The following is a 15250-nucleotide window of genomic DNA, read 5'->3' on the forward strand; positions in this document are numbered from 1 at the left end:
ACAGCAGCAGCTTATTGCATACGTGGATCAAATACCTCCAAACTTAGGATTCTTCTTGTGCTTCTTTGAGAGATTACAATCTAAATTTAATGTAATGTCACTTCTCAGACAGAAACAAGAGATTATATTTGAAAATAACCACATTCGTATTTTCCCAGATTTCTCACCCTCAACAGCTGCTAAACGTGTAGCTTTTTACAACATTCAAGAGCGGTTACGGAAAGTCGATATCAGATACAGCCTCTTGTATCCTGCCAAACTGAAAGTGGATATTCAAGACAAACATCACATCTTCAGCACTACGGAGGAAGCAGAAAAAGAGTTAAGAAAGCTGATCCCAACACTTTTTTTAAATACGATTGTGAGTCGCATCCTATCATGGTATAGCAGGAAGATATTACCTGCTGTCTGATCCGTTTGCAATGATACGGGTACCATAATTATACATCCTTTTCTCTTCTCCACCACTTTCTGTTTATGTTTTAACTACAATCATATGCGTGTGTGTGTGGAACAAATTAAAGTAGTAACATTTTTTCTTTTTTTCTTTTCACTATTCTAAAAGAGACTGTTTAACATCATACCCTTGGTTTATTGTTATTATTGCATTAGGGTTTACTATGCTTATTCAGGGCCACTTTTTAACACCATTCCCTGGGTTTACTCTCTTAATATTTCAAGACTGTTGATGATTATATTTTAAGCTTATAATATTTAGACTTTCATCTGCAATAGATATCTCTATTTTTAATCGTCAAATGCCGCTGCTGGGGGCTTGTTTTGTGTTGGACGTGCTCTCTCTCTAGTTATGTCACAGGACTGGGACTTTGTGAAGTGGGGTCCAGCCTCACGTGAGGAGGCAAAATGGGTGGGGGTAGTAAAAAGGCAAGCTATATCTAATCTATCCTTTTAATCCTTATAATTATAATTACCAATGTAACAATAGGCTGCATAGCAACAACCTGTGGGAAAATTGGAAATAAAGGTCAAAGCTGTCTCACTTCCAGTTAAGACTACAAAATGACATCAAAAATTCAGAATCAATTTCTCCATGATGGGACAGTTAACTCTGTGAGCTGGAATGTTAAAGGCCTAAATCACGAATTAAAGAGAAACAAAGTATTCTCTCACCTAACAGGTTTAAACGCTAAAATAGTACTTTTACAGGAGACCCACTTATTAAGCAAGGATCAGTTCCAGCTGCAAAAGGACTGGACTGGTCAAATGTTCCATTCCAGCTTTACAAAGAAAACTAGAGGTGTGGGAATTCTCATACATAGAACGGTCAAGATTACAAGATTAAATATGGATTTATTAAAGGCCGACACTTAGCTTCCAATCTTCGACACCTGTTTAATATAATATATTCACATGCAAAGTCAAACACCCCGGAGTTGTTATTATCGCTGGATGCAGAAAAAGCATTTCATATGATTGCATGGAACTACCTTTTCACTACATTAAGGAAATTTGGGTTTGGCCCAAACATTTGTGCATGGATCAAACTACTGTATACCAATCCAAAAGCTTCAGTTTTTATTAAAAACATTAATTCAGACTACTTTAAACTAGAACATGGTACCAGACAAGGATGCCCCTTTTCACCACTGCTATTTGCAATCGCCATTAAACCACTGGCAGTTCACTGTCGAAATGCTTGTCAGATAAAGGGGATCATCAGAGGAAGACTTGAAGAGAAAATTTCTCTATATGCAGATGATATGGTACTGTATATATCAGACCCACAAAATACTGTGCCTGCAGTCCTAACAGCATTTACAGAATTTCAAAAGATTTCTGGTCTCAGAATTAATTTGACTAAAAGTGTGCTCTTTCCAGGGAATTCTCAAGCACACAATATCAGATTGGACACCTTCCCTTTGATCATTGCAGATCAGTTTAAATACCTAGGGATAAATATCACAAGTAAACACAAAGCTCTTTATCAACAAAATTTTGCAGTCTGTATGGAAAAAATTAGGCAACACTTGCATGGATGGTCAACCCTCCATCTCACTCTAGCTGGAAGAATGAACGTTGTTAAGATGAATATCCCTCCTAAGCTTCTCTTTTTATTTCAAAACATTCCAATATACATCATTAAATCATTTTTTAAGCATTTAGATTCAACAATAGCCTCATTTATTTCAAACTTAAAACATCCACGTATCCAAAGAGCGACCCTACAAAGACCTTAAGCAGAAGGTGGCATGGCTCTACCTAACATACAAGCTATAAAAACCTGGACACAAATAGATGAACATACACAGGCTTGGTCCGCAATAGAAATAAAATCCTGCAGTACTTCTTTATATTCCTTGCTTTGTGCCCCTATAAATGCAAGTTGTCGTCAATATACTAATAACCCAATTGTGCTTCACTCATTCAGAATATGGAACCAATATAAGAAGCATTTTAAGATGGAGAATCTTTTATCTGTGGCACCTCTGCATGAGAACCACCTTTTTCAACCCTCACTTACATATGCAGTTTTTAATATCTGGAAAACAATTGGGATTAAATCACTTAGAGATCTTAACATAGACAACATCTTTGCATCCTATGTACAATTACATTCCAAATGTAACTTTCCAGCTACACATTTCTTTTACTGTCTTCAAATCAGAAACGTTGTTAAATAGAACCAGCCAGATTTTCCTCAACTCCCACCTTCCTCTATGTTGGAAAAAATATTGCGCAATTACGAGAACTCAGACAGCATTTCTGCAATATATAAAACCATTTTACAGTCCCTCCCTTTCAAAGATCAGAGTGAACAGTGTCAAAAACATCTCTAACTCAACATATCAGAAAAGGAGTGGAAGGTGGCAATGCAGAGAATTCACTCAAGCTCCATATGCACAAAGCATACAATTATTCAACTCAAAATTATATATCGAGCACGTCTGTCTCGCTTAAAATTGTCCAAAATGTTTCCAGGGCAAGATCCCACCTGTGAACGCTGCAATCAAGTTGCAGCCTCACTGGGCCACATGTTTTGGGCCTGCACCAAAGTAACATAATTTTGGGCCAAAATCTTTAAATGGCTTTCAGACAGCCTTGGTGTCACAATCCCTCCTAATCCATTAATAGCTGTGTTTGGTGTTCTTCCAGTTGGGCTTAAAGCAGAGAAGGACAAACAAACTGTGATTGCCTTCATTACACTATTGGCACAGAGACTTATCTTGCTAAACTGGAAGAATCCTAACTCTGTTCTTTTAAGATAGTGGGTAACTGATGTTTTATGCTATTTGAAATTTGAAAAAATCCAATTCTCAGTTAGAGGATCTGTGCAGAACTTTTTCAAAACCTGGCAGGTTCTAACCTATACTAATAAAAGGCAAAGCCCTCACTGACTGACTCACTCACTGACTCATCACTAATTCTCCAACTTCCCGTATTGGTAGAAGGCTGAAATTTGGCAGGCTCATTCCTTACAGCTTACTTACAAAAGTTAAGCAGGTTTCATTTCGAAATTCTACACGTAACGGTCATAACGGTCGACAACGTCTGTCATGTTAAACTTATCTTATTTATGGCCCCATCTTCACGAAATTTGGTAGGCGGCTTCCCTGCACTAACCGAAACCGATGTATGTACTTATTTCGGTGGTATGATGCCACTGTCGGCCACCATATTGAACTTTCCAACGGTCTTTGTTACCTATGGGCCCATCTTCAAGAAATTTGGTACGCGGGTTCCCAACGCTAACTGAATCCTACTTACGTACATATATACATCCATAGCCTGCAGCTCGGTCACCATGTGAGGCGGCGTTGGGTCCCACATCCCCACGCCTCCCACATTGTTGACTGCCTGCCTATATAAGGCCGTCCGTCGCTCCGGTCCCTTCATTCCCTTCCTTGCTTCTCCAGGGATTCACGTCTCCCTGTTGATAACTACAGCCTTTTTATTTAATCCATGGCTTCTCCGCTGTTTTATTGTTTGTTTATTACGATTATAGTTATTGTGTAGGTATTTTAGACTTACTTGACATTGTTCAGGTACCCATTTCCTTTATTGTTCCAACCGTAACCCCATTACCATGTCTATCGAGGTGATCACCATCGATCAAAGAACTGTCACTTACCGAGTGGTTTCCATGCCCGGAGATGGCACCTATCTTTTCCATTCTCTTTGTTACATATTGCACAGCCATATCAGGCTCACTCTTGATATCTAGAGAAACATTGTGTCTTATGTATTGAATGACTGGTGACAGGTTCAAGGTGTGGACTGATGACGGTACAGGAGATAATTATACTGCACAGGAGCACTAGAAGAGTGAAATGCTTAAGCCCTTCACCTATGGTTCTGCATGTGAGTTGATGGCTGCCGCTGAATTGTTCGGTTGTCGCTTTCAAGTGTACCGAAATGGCCAAATATTTTACACCTTTCGACAACCGCCAATGCCTCTTAAACATCTTAGATTCACAGGTGAAGATTTCAGTAGTGGACACTTTGATGTTTATGAATGTTTAAACCCTCAAAAGCTGGATGTGAAGTTATAGATGAACAACACAACAAGTCCAGCAAATACTGTCGTACTTGAAACAAACCATGAAACTCAAACCGATTATGACAGCAGCAATCCAAGCTGTGAGATTTGAAACAAGGTTACTGTTCACATGGCCAACTGTACGTTGCAAGCTCAAGAGTTAGCTCAGCGCACAGCTTGGTCATATTACCACCGGAGGGCCGAACTCACAATGTGGTATACAAAGAGATCCTTAACAAATAATTATTGGTATATTTTCCCTCAGTTTAAAAAAGTTTACTTTTCTTCTTAATAAAAATTTTAAGGCAGTACTTCGCCACTGCGAAGCACGGGTATTTTGCTAGTCAATAATATTTTAGAATAAGCTCTTGAAGCACTAAGGAGGTAGATTCTCTTCCCATTTCTTTTTCTTCTCCATTTATCTTTATACACTTATTAAACTCATCAGTTTATTTATTTTTACTAGCTTTAAGTTTTACTCTGTTGGCCATGCTCCCTTTCTCAGGAGTGGGGGTTGATTTGTTTTCAATCCTATTTTTTGTAAAAATTGATCTATTTGTATGGAATGATTACAATAAAATCAATAACATATATTAAGAAAAAAAGGATATTTTAAAGATCAACTTTTTTTGTATGTACATACACAAGCCTGTTGAGAGTCTTACAGGGACCAGTTTACATGAGTGGGAGGAAGGTACAGCACTGTCTTATACTCTTCCCTAAAGCTTGACCTGTTCTGCCCACATGACATGAAGGAAGATTTCATCAGGAAGTGGTGCTACTGGCCTTTCAATCATTTCAACCAATTGCCAACACCAACTAAACAGGGTTTTCCCTACTGGGACCCCTCCCATCTTCTACATCACTTTCTCATTTGACTTGCATTGGAGTAGTCGGCAGGATTTCCTTGATTGTGACCAAATACATCAACTACAAGTTACAAAGCAATATTCAGAGAGGAGGAAACACACCAATCCATTGACGGACTGCCACACCTGAATTGCGATGTGGAATTGGCACAGGTGCTGACACCGCTTCAACACAAGGAAGACATCACTTGGCATTCAAGAGGTCAGAGACTCAAAGTGAGCGCATAATCTTGTACCTTTCTTAACAGGTAAAACCCTAAAAAGCCTACCATGACTTCGATGAGTGACTTTCAGTCAAATACGAAAAACTAAAGAAAGAGACAAGATCAGTGAATCTTCACCGCGACCTTCCCAACACCCAGACCATACAAGCATTGAAAAGAGAAGTATCAGAACACACTCCTGACGAACGCCAGCATCATTAGCTGGGAAAAATACAAAGGTTCTGCCTCTACTCTGCAGCACTCACAATACCAGTGTACAGGCCGGTATTTGAACCTCTTATCTTTTAGATCATTCTTTTAACATCCTAAAGAAAGGACCAAATTGTTACAAATGCATTTTGTAATTTATTAGCCCCGGGTAATTAATATCAGAATGGACAATCCGCCCAAGAAAGACAAACACTTACCGATTAATCTTGTTATCCTTGTTATTTCCACCCAAAGTGAGGCTTTGGAATTTGAGAAGCATGTTGCACATAGAAGGGAGAGCAAAGAAGGGAACAACAAAAGAAAGAAGACTCCAAAGAAACTGGCAGGACCCCTGTGGACAGAATAACAAGCAACCAGACCTGAAAAGACTAATCTGCCATCAACTGGATTTTCCACATAAGTATATTTTTTTTAATAATAAGGCGGCTCTTTTTCAAATACTTTCTCAAATATATTTTCTATGTTTACTATCATCAGTTTAACTGTGCTTTTATTAATTTTGCTTTCCCAATAATATTGACTTTATACGCTTTGATTGGGTCAACGTATAGTGATAAGAGCACGAGGTGTGAGTGACTGTCAAATTCCGGACAGAGTCTGGCAGCTGAGAAGAGACATCTTCAATAGAAAAGCAGCATGGTGACTGGGCACCTGCTTTGGTGATTGGCACAGGTACAGATTTGGTTTGCTCTCCACTTGAGGTGGCTGTCCATGTATAAATGAGATATATCTAACACTCATAAAATCAATATAGTCAACCATAACTGTAGCATAGGTGAACCAAAATAATGAACATAGGAATTTCCATGACAATATAGTCAAGGTATAGCAGCAAGAGCACCAGGTGTGGGTTGGTGCCATGTTCCCATAAGGGTTAACAGCTGAGAGGGGATGCCTCCCACTAACGCAGCACAGTAAGCAGGCAACTGCTATGGTGATTGGCACAGGTGTAGCTTAACCATTTGTTCACCTTGTGCTGAGCTGTTGAGTCTCTTTGCATAAAGTGGCCATCCACATGCACAAGCAGCCAAAACAATACACAAGCACGAGGCGAGACGTCTCTCTATTTTCCTTGACTGAGATCATCTGAAGACAGACAGCCACGCCCCACACCTGTGACTTACAGTGGGTGGGTGTCAGTTGTCATGACAACAAAGGCTGGATTTTCAAGTTTGGAGAGGCACATCTTCATACTGTACACAAAGGGTTGAGCCTGTTTTGGTTTGAAGTTGAGAATTTTTTTTCCTTTGTCACAGAAATATCCAGAATGCTTTACAGTTCACAGAGTCAGAAACTGGGGGTTCATCTCTTTCCAATTTCCACACAAAAATAATTTCTTTTCCCCAGTCTGGAAGAAAACAAGGCGTTTTTGTTTCATGTCAGTGCCTCCAGGGGATTGAACAGCGTGCTTGTGTGGACTTGCACACATACTTTCTAAAACCCTTTTCCGCTGCTCTTTGGTTTCAGACTTGCTCGGTATAAAAGAGTTTAATAGGACTGATCTGCAACTGGTGAAGGGGGCTTGAGATAATCAGCTTGATGACAGTCATACAAGTCGCACCCCCCTCCTTATGTTAGGAGTCCCCCAAGGAAGGCCTGATACACAGATGTTAAGAGCGGCATAGACGTCTGCAGTAAGCTCAAGAAGCAGAGGTGGGGCTGGAAAAACGCAGAGCAAAGTAGGATACACCCAAGTCCACCCCACTCCTTCAGGGCAAATAGCTCTCAAGCTGAAAGCATAGAGAGAGAACAGGCCCAGCGTGTCAACTTGCAGCTCAGCCGGAGGAGAATGAGAGAATCCACAGCACCGAGGTACCCTTTTAACACTCTTGTTTCCTGATCTTTCACTTCCGGGAGGGCGGTAGGCCAGGGTTAGTGGGCATCCCTTTTCAACCAAAGGGAAGGCAGCCTCCTCTGTCTCTACCGTTACTCAGCATTCTTGAGCCGTCCCAAGAGGGTCAGCAGGAGCTGCCGTGAGGAGCAAAGGGCCAGGGCAGCATGTGCTTGTGCAGCTTCAACGCTGCCTGGGCTCGCCTTCTGTCTCCTCATGATGTGCTTGAAAACGGAGCAAATTCTCAAAGGGCTCCCCACCTATTTACCCGGTCAATCAAGGGAGTGTAGTTCTCATGAAGGCCAGCTCGAAGCCTCTTCTTCTAAGAACACAACGATTTAGCAAACACCGATATTAGCAAGAGGTGGAGAAGTTAGAAAAGTAGCATGACTAAGCTGATGGGGGGGGGTGATGAGAGAGGAGAAGATGGGGGAAGGTGGCAGCCATGTACATGCTGGAAATTTGTAAAATCAGCCTGTAAGATGAGGTATTTGACTTTTCTGAACCAGCTTCATCTGCTGTGGGGTATAGGGAGAACTAGACTATTATGGCATTCAGAAAGCAGGCCCAAACACCAGGGAGGAGGAGGAGGAGGAGCAGCATATTGGGCATTCAGAAAGCAGGCAGAAACACCAGGAGGGAGGAGGAACGTATTGGGCATTCAGAAAGCAGGCCTAAACACCAGGGAGGAGGAGCCTATTTAGCTTTTAGAAAGCAGGCAGAAACACCAGAGAGGAGGAGCCAATTGGGCATTCAGAAAGCAGGCAGAAACACCAGGGAGGAGGAGCCGATTTTTGCATTCAGAAAGCAGGCCCGAACACCACGGGGGAGGAGGAGCCTATTGGGCATAAGTAAAGTAGGCCCAAATGCCAAAGGGTACACTAGCTCATTCCTAGCCAATAACCCAACATTCAGGTCTTTAGATGTAGACGTGGAAGAACTCGCAAATTGCTACTGTCATTGGCGGAGATGGGGTGCACAGGTCATAGTAACAATACAAATTCAAATTCTGAAGCCTATCCCAGAAGCATCAGGAACCAACCTTAAGACGGGGTGCCAGCCTATTAGACCATGCCACCCATATTATTTTTTCCATTTTGAAAAATCGCTTATTCCATTACAGGAGCATAGGGAATCAGAGACTATTTTGTAGTGGACAAGGCACTCTCACGCATTCTGGGCCAACAAAGAGTAATCAGCCAGCCTAACACATTGATCTCTGGCAAGTGGAAGTAGAATCGCACAGATCATGTACACTGTACGATTGGAAATTGAACCCTGGAGCATTGGGGTAGCAGTGCTGCCCTTGAAAAAATTCTCTTTATGAACTTCATAGTGAAGTGAAGCGGATCTAAGAAGATTTTTAAAATCAAACTGAATTAGAAACTGGATGCTATGAAGACCCATGCCAATGAACTGGTCCTGCCATCTTTACCAACAATTAAGCTTTCTTCTTTTCTTTTAGCAGATCAAAATGGCAGCCGATTCCACTTCTGGACTTTCGACGGCACTGCGAGAGACTGGCAGCAAATTCAAATGAGGGATTCCAGAAGGAATTTGAGGTAAATGATTTTAAAGAGCTGTTGGGATGACCCCCTCATTGATGGATTGGGCATTTGCATGATGTCCACAAGCACAGATAATCTCACGATGTATTTGCAGAGTCAAGTCCCCACTAAGTATAATGTGTTTGTTCTTTGACGCAGAAGCTGAAGAATGTCGGAGAGGGGTACAAAAAAACTGCAGCTGAACATCCAGCAAATAAAAGAAAAAACCGGTGGCCAAGTGTCCTGCCTTGTAAGTACCCTATTTTATCCATTTTCATGGCAAGGGGTAGGAACATAGTACGGGCTGGTGTAGTACCCTGGCATCTGCTGTGTGTGTATGTATGCATCACCATCCTGGATCTATAATGGCCATAAAGTTTGAGCAGAGCAGAAGGTCTTTGCATGGCTTCCAGCCTCTTATTTGACAAGGCATCACTGCCATTACACTATAGTCCTCCACCACCACCATTTTTTTCTTTTTATTCATATCCTATTGGTACTTTGAAGATGACTCATTCTGTCGACCTCTCCCTTAAGACTCTAGCGGCCTGGCATTTACTTTACAGAGGTGTGTACTAAAGTCAGTGAACCCGAGGAAGGCTACTGGTCCTGAGACACTCCTAAAAGCATGTGCTGACCAGCTCTCACACGTTTGAACCTGCATCTTCAACCACTGCCTGAGACAAGCCTTCATCCCATCCTGTCTGAAGTCAGCCACCACCATTCCTGTTCCCAAGAAATCAGCCACTGATGGTCTCAATGACTATCGCCCAACTGCACTTGCATCTCACATCATGAAGTGCTTTGAGATGATGGTTTCACAATGCATCAAAGCCTGTGACAAACACCAGTTTGATTTACACCAAGGACCCCACAGCCATAGCTCTCTGCACTGCGTGGAACCATTTGGGAGGGGAGCAGGGGAGCCACTGCATGCGAGGACGCTTTTACTTGACTATAGCTCAGCTTTTAATTCTATTATTCTGGATATTCTAGTCAGTTAATGGTCTAATCTGAGTTTCCTCCCACTGTTCAGCACCTGGAGAAAGGACTTTCTTGTCAATCGCCCACAGTGAAACTCGGCCTCCACTCTTTCCTCAACACACTCATTCAGCACTGGTTCTCCACAAGGCTGTGTGCCTTAGTCTAGTGCTGTTTGCTCTCTACACCCATGACTGCAGTCCAGTCCAGCCCATCCCAATAACAATATCATCAAATTTGCCAACGACACAGTGGTGGTTGGACTCATCTTAGAGGGGAACAAGTCTGCCTACAGAGAGGAGATCCAGAAGCAGTCAGCTAGGAGCTCAGCAAATAACTTTACACTGAACACTATGAAAACAAAGGAAACCATCTTTGACTTCAGGAAAAACAACAAAGACTTGGCCCCAACTCAACATCAACCATATTTATGTGGAGAGGGTTCCAGCTTTCAGATCAAGATACTGTACTTTCATCTCTGCTGACCTGTCTTGGACTGCAAACACCAAAGCGGTCATTAAAAAGGCACAGCTGGCCCACTCACTTCCTGAGATTCTGTAGGAAGAATAATCTGGGTCAAAAGCTGCTAGTGAACTTTTACTGCTCCTCCATAGAGAGCACACTGGCATACTGTATCATAGTCTGGTACAGTGCGGCTGATAGGAGAGGGCTTCAGCATATCATCAATGCAGCTCAGATGATTGCCAGCTGCTCTCTGTCCTCCCTACAAGACTTGTATAATTCCCACTGCTTTGGCAGGGCAAAAAACATTTCGAAAGGACCCCTCACATGCTGGTTTTCACCCATTTGACCGGCTGCCATTTGGTAGGCTCTACAGACCAGTCAAATTAAGGACAAACAGACAGAGATGGGTTCTTTCTCAGAGCCATAACTACACTGAATCTCAACATGCACTGTCCCTCTCTCTATTCTCACCTTTTAATTTTGGATGTGCAATAATCCTCTGTGTACTTTTACTCTATTTGTTCCCTATGCAATCTTTTATGTTATTAGTATTCTTTGTGTAATAGTCATATCACAGGCAATTCATTGTTCAATACCTGCACGATAAGCAATACTTCTTGTTTAGTAATGCCACATTTGTTGCTTAGTAATGCAGCATTACCACCTATTAATTAGCATTATTTATATATTCTTTTCATTTAGCAGTTTTATATGTAGTACTTTACTGTAAATTATTTTTATCATTACATCTGAAAGAGTAGGTGCTCTGTAATTTTGTTATACATGGTATAATGACCAGAAAGGCTTCTAATCTAATAACAACAGGGAGGGTTTGAGGCTGGGAATTTTTAATCTGTAAACAATTTCTATTTGTGTTATGGACAGGGAAGGATCGCAAACTACCAATCTGTAAACACAATCACCTTTGGTTACTTGAATTGGTGTCAGAATGAAGATGTAAATCATTTTTGGTACCATCGGGCAGGCACTAGATCTCCACAGCAGCACTGCTGATGGTCAGCTCTGGGGACCAGGGTTCAAATCAAGACCCAGGTCCTATGTGGCCTTTGCACGAGGTTCCACAACCTGATGCGTCAGGCTGGCTAATTAAATGTGTGTGGACAATAGTGGCCCAATCTAGTTTGGTGCAGGCCTTGTATTATAGAGAATGCTACCCTTTTCACCCCTATAGTACTTTAATCCACACACCAATTATGTGGTGTAAGGGGTAAGTTGTGTGGTAAACAGATGGATGAGTGCCTTTTCTAGGGTTGGTTCTCACCTTGCACTCAATGTTACTGGAATGAGCCTCAAATAACTGGGGCCCTAAAATGGAAATGGCAAATTCATAGCCAGTTTTTCAACCCACTTAATTCCAGACATAACTGAAACATTCTTTTTTTCACTGTTTAACACTGACAGCTTTTGGAGCTCTAAAACGTAAGATTTGTTTTTGCTAAGCATATTCCACTCAATCCCAATTTTGTGTTATCAGTATTCAACCTCCGCACTGACCTTCTTTCCTTCTCTTGTCAGATGACCACACAAGAGTGAAGCTGACCATTATGGATGGCAACCCCAGCTCAGACTACATCAACGCCAGCTTCATTCCCGTAGGTCCTGCTTGTTTGGAACTGGTCATTTTGCAGGCTCATTGGCATGATATAAAGTTCTGCCCATTGTGTTCAAGGGCACAATATCATTATCAAGATGCAGGTATTATTACAGCCAGTGTTTTGGAGAAAGAACGCCTTATCCTGACCAATCACAATATGAAGTGGGTGTCACCGTAGATGGTGCACAGTGCTACTTGGTCTCCAATTTACAAGTCTGCCTATTATGCTTTGTGCATCACCATTCATGATGTTGTTCTGCTCTGATGCTCACTTCTTTTCAACCAGGGGTTCAGCAAAGAGCACGAGTACATCTCCACTCAAGGACCACTGGCAGTGACCATAGAAGATTTTTGGAGGATGGTATGGGAGTATAACGTGCAGTGCATAGTTATGCTGACACTGTGCATGGAGCATGGCAAGGTGAGCAATCTAGGCTGGTGGGACGATCCAAGCCACAAACATCTGAGCACATTTAGACACTAACATTAGTCTTAACCTGCATCATTTTAACTTTCATTAAGATTATTGTGCTGCATATTATTCCCATTCCCAATGGACAAGAGGCAGGCAGTTACGCAAAACAAAGTTTTGACCAAGTTAGATCACAACTGCAACAGAGAGAGAACTTGCATGGAAGTCTGGTGTTTCAGTAAACAAAATATTTTGTATTCAACTACTAACTACTGCACATGAAAACCTGGACAAAAACGGTCTCCACTTAAATACACAGACAAATGGTGACGCACACTCTCAAATTCAGAATCTTCTAGTTTGTATAATTGTTTTCCTCAATTGTGCCACTGGGGCCATGCAAAAGGAATACCCATGAAACTGAGGTCAGTTGACATGGATGCAGTCTGCAGAGAGGATAGTCCAATCGATCAATCAAAGGTAACTAAATTGCTCAATGCAGGTAAGCAGACAGACCTTAACAAGTTAGCAAAAGCCACAAAGACATGCACTTGATAAATAAGCAACCACAATTTTGTGTATCTAGCGTTCGCTACCCTGAAGTGCCCTGCTAGTATGGCTTTATGCAGGTTTTAAAACTATTCCTGTTTTTGGCTGAAAGACCTAAGATGCCAGGAAAAGGTGTCCAGACATCAGCAGCATTTGGCAGTACTTTGACCAGACTCCGTAAGACCACTAATGCTATGAGATACATCTCCGGATTGTTTTTACAGGAATTGTGTTCTGCATACTGGCCTTCAGATGACTCTCCGGTGGTTGGTGGTCAGATTCAAGTAAGAAGAGTGACAGAGGAGCGCTCCTTAGACTGGACTATTACTATGCTAAACCTTACTCATGTAAGTTGCCTTTTAAATTGATCAAGGGTGGGATTAGGAGCATCAGGAGATAAGGAAGTGACATTGGCAGCATTTTCTGACTTTAATAATTACAGAGAAGTAGTGGCTAGACATTTTTTTCCCCATTACAGAGCACATCTCAAGTAGAAAGAAAGGTGCGTCACTTTTACTATACGGCTTGGCCTGATCGAGGTGTTCCAGTTAGCCCAGCATCACTGACTTCTTTTGCTGAACTTGTTCGGGAGCACCTGGACAAGACAAGAACAGGAAGTCCACCTTTAGTGCATTGCAGGTGAGTAAAGCCTCAATCAGAGACTTGCAGGGCTTTATGAAAAGTGCAAGGAAGGAATTTGGTGAGCTCTGAGTTGTTTGCTTTATTAGTGCAGGTGTGGGACGTAGCGGTACATTCATTGCGTTGGACTGGGCTCTGCAACAGAGAAAACTAACAGGAAGCCTTAATGTGACCGAAATTGTTTACAAGATGAGAAATAACCGATGTCTTATGGTGCAAAACTTGGTAAGGACTGCATGAACAGCTTCTCCAGTTATTAGATATCTAAATAACATGCGGTGACAGTACACTTGGCTTGCTCGATCATGGTAGCAATGCCAAGAATTGGTTTTTAATAATAGGCCAGGCTGCACTTAATGATTTCTAAGTTCAAGATGGTTATTTTAACCTTAAGCAGTCTATGTTTTGTCTTAAAACATTCAGCTCCAAACGGTATACAATTTTCAAGCAAACCAACTATACATGTCAACTAAACTGTTCTGATTTTTGCTTCTCTGCAGGAGCAGTATGTGTTTTTGCACAATTGTCTACTCCAGAAGTCAGTGGAAGAGGCATCAGGACAGCAAGCAAAGGCTGAATTTTTTATTTAGCCTCTAATAAGATCAAATTTAAGTGAATAAGCAACTTCTGGAAATTCTTGAATATGTAAAATAATAAAAGTACAATAAAAATATGAAGCTCAATCCAGTTACTTTACCTGTTTATACTAAGGAAGGTAAATACAGAAAGCAGGCAATGTGTGCCAGCTTTGAGACACAAGACCAGGCTGCCGCAGGTATCAATGCAGCAGAATGCCCTGCCTCAGATCACAAAAGACCTTCACTGGACTCCTAAAAATCAAAGGAATACTGGGCAGCAAAAGTCACACACTGGAGAGATATAGGGAACAGTGTGATTTTCAGCAGTGCAAAACCAGGAAGATCAAAACAGCCCTGACTAACTGAAATAACTGTAATATTGAAAATCTAATGCACTACTTGAGGAAGAACATTTACTGTATATTGTAATTTTTTTTAAGTATTGGCAACAAACATTTTTCCAAGCACTATGGGGGCATATTTAACTATTCCCACTAACTGCTGAAGGAGCAACATGCAAAGAAAGGCAAAGTGTACCATAACACTTCTGTCCTTTTAAAACAGTTGCCCCCCAAGACACAAGACAACTCGAGTAAAAACATCCTACCAAAAAGGTCTGACATACTATTAAGAGCAAATAAACTTCTGACGTTACTCAATAATGACAATATCCAATTACTATTGCCCTGATGTATTTTTTTACTCATGCCCCTCAAAATATTGTGCACATTTTCTAAATTTTGTGAGACGAGCTACACAACCCCATAAAGCACAAAAGCAGCAACTGGCACCAGTATGAAAAACAGATTTGTGAGCTCTTCTATCAGAAAAT

At 41.5% G+C, this 15250-nt stretch overlaps 1 protein-coding gene across 3 annotated transcripts; it reads left to right on the forward strand.

Annotated features, from left to right (window-relative positions):
- The first annotated feature begins 6945 nt into the window (after positions 1 to 6945).
- Positions 6946 to 14523, forward strand: LOC120540422 (receptor-type tyrosine-protein phosphatase H-like). 3 transcript variants are annotated; one of them, XM_039771210.1, is made up of 9 exons: positions 6948 to 7613; positions 9101 to 9194; positions 9339 to 9429; positions 12162 to 12238; positions 12527 to 12661; positions 13426 to 13548; positions 13680 to 13840; positions 13930 to 14065; positions 14341 to 14523. In XM_039771210.1, exons 1-9 carry the CDS (start codon positions 7591 to 7593, stop codon positions 14428 to 14430), a joined length of 930 nt encoding a protein of 309 aa, XP_039627144.1. In that variant the 5' UTR covers positions 6948 to 7590; the 3' UTR covers positions 14431 to 14523. The 3 variants fall into 3 exon arrangements, with proteins under 3 accessions (XP_039627145.1, XP_039627144.1, XP_039627143.1); XM_039771209.1 differs by having other exon boundaries at positions 6950 to 7613; positions 9098 to 9194; XM_039771211.1 differs by lacking the exon at positions 14341 to 14523 and having other exon boundaries at positions 6946 to 7613; positions 9098 to 9194; positions 13935 to 14042.
- The last annotated feature ends 727 nt before the right edge of the window (positions 14524 to 15250 follow it).

This window comes from Polypterus senegalus, chromosome 12, assembly GCF_016835505.1.
Source record: "Polypterus senegalus isolate Bchr_013 chromosome 12, ASM1683550v1, whole genome shotgun sequence".
NCBI classification, from domain to species: Eukaryota; Metazoa; Chordata; class Cladistia; order Polypteriformes; family Polypteridae; genus Polypterus; species Polypterus senegalus.

Excerpts from the sequence above, each read along its gene's own strand:
- LOC120540422 (XM_039771209.1), top strand. The coding sequence starts at position 7,591 with ATGAGAGAATCCACAGCACCGAG. Across the intron at positions 13,549-13,679 it reads CTATGCTAAACCTTACTCAT|AGCACATCTCAAGTAGAAAG; the intron begins GTAAGTTGCCTT and ends TCCCCATTACAG. Across the intron at positions 13,841-13,929 it reads CCACCTTTAGTGCATTGCAG|TGCAGGTGTGGGACGTAGCG; the intron begins GTGAGTAAAGCC and ends TTGCTTTATTAG.